Below are 1,671 nucleotides of genomic sequence, written 5' to 3' on the forward strand. Positions count from 1 at the left end.
GTTTCAAGCATGACATTCCTCATTTTATTTTCTTCTATTTGAAGCCAAAGAATACTTTAGAGACCCAAGTTCCCTTCATCACAATGTTCCCTGGCTTTTATAGAATTGCCATAGCCAGAACCACACTATTGCTTTTTCATAATATTTTCTTTTTGTTTTTTTTCTTTTGAATTTCTACAGGGCTGCAAAGTATGCCAGGGGAGTATGTAGCCCGGGGTGGTCCAATGGGTGTGAGTATGGGACAGCCAAGTTATACCCAGCCCCAGATGCCCCCCCATCCTGCTCAGCTGCGTCATGGGCCCCCCATGCATACGTACATTCCTGGACACCCTCACCACCCAACAGTGATGATGCATGGAGGACCGCCCCACCCTGGAATGCCAATGTCAGCATCAAGCCCCACGGTTCTTAATACAGGAGACCCAACAATGAGTGGACAAGTCATGGACATTCATGCTCAGTAGCTTAAGGGAATATGCATTGTCTGCAGTGGTGACTGGTTTCAAATCATGTTTTTTCTGCAATGACTGTGGAGTTCCATTCTTGGCATCTACTTTGGACCAAGGAGCATCCCTAATTCTTCATAGGGACTCTTAAAAAGCAGGAAATACCAACCGAAGTCAATTTGGGGGACATGCTAAATAACTATATAAGACATTAAGAGAACAAAGAGTGAAATATTGTAAATGCTATTATACTGTTATCCATATTACGTTGTTTCTTATAGATTTTTTAAAAAAAATGTGAAATTTTTCCACACTATGTGTGTTGTTTCCATAGCTCTTCACTTCCTCCAGAAGCCTCCTTACATTAAAAAGCCTTACAGTTATCCTGCAAGGGACAGGAAGGTCTGATTTGCAGGATTTTTAGAGCATTAAAATAACTATCAGGCAGAAGAATCGTTCTTCTAGCCTAGGATTTCAGCCATGTGCGTGCTCTCTCTCTGTCTCTCTCTCTCTCTTTTCTCTCTCTCTCTTCTCTCACACACTTTCTCAATCTCCCTCTCTCTCTCTCTTCCCCTCTCCCTCCTTCCCTTCCTCTTTTCTGCCCTCCCTCCCTCTCCCCCTTCCCCCTTTTCCTTCTCTCCCTCTTTCTAGCCTGGGGCTTGAATTTGCATGTCTAATTCATTTACTCACCATATTTGAATTGGCCTGAACAGATGTAAATCGGGAAGGATGGGAAAAACTGCAGTCATCAACAATGATTAATCAGCTGTTGCAGGCAGTGTCTTAAGGAGACTGGTAGGAGGAAGCATGGAAACCAAAAGGCCGTGTGTTTAGAAGCCTAATTGTCACATCAAGCATCATTGTCCCCATGCAACCACCACCTTGTACATCACTTCCTGTTTTATGCAGCTCAAAAACATAGACGGAAGATTTATTTTTAATATGTTGACTTTATTTCTGAGCAAAGCATCAGTCATGTGTGTATTTTTCCATAGTCCCACCTTGGAGCATTTATGTAGACATTGTAAATAAATTTTGTGCAAAAAGGACTGGAAAAATGAACTGTATTATTGCAATTTTTTTGTAAAAGTAGCAGTTTGGTATGAGTTGGCATGCATACAAGATTTACTAAGTGGGATAAGCTAATTATACTTTTTTGTTGTGGATAAACAAATGCTTGTTGATAGCCTTTTTCTATCAAGAAACCAAGGAGCTAATTATTAAT

At 41.1% G+C, this 1,671-nt stretch overlaps 1 protein-coding gene across 2 annotated transcripts in view; it reads left to right on the forward strand.

Annotated features, from left to right (window-relative positions):
- The window catches only part of MEIS1 (Meis homeobox 1), a 130,951-nt gene extending 129,955 nt beyond the window's left edge, over positions 1 to 996 (forward strand). Inside the window, exon 12 of one of the 2 annotated variants that reach the window (XM_004691462.2) lies at positions 181 to 996. In XM_004691462.2, the coding sequence (XP_004691519.1) occupies positions 181 to 464 (284 nt within the window). In that variant the 3' untranslated portion in view covers positions 465 to 996. The remainder of the gene's footprint in view (positions 1 to 180) is intronic. The other variant, XM_004691463.2, reaches the window with a different exon arrangement.
- The last annotated feature ends 675 nt before the right edge of the window (positions 997 to 1,671 follow it).

This window comes from Condylura cristata, unplaced genomic scaffold, assembly GCF_000260355.1.
Source record: "Condylura cristata isolate star-nosed mole 26May11 unplaced genomic scaffold, ConCri1.0 scaffold00031, whole genome shotgun sequence".
Classification (NCBI taxonomy): domain Eukaryota; kingdom Metazoa; phylum Chordata; class Mammalia; order Eulipotyphla; family Talpidae; genus Condylura; species Condylura cristata.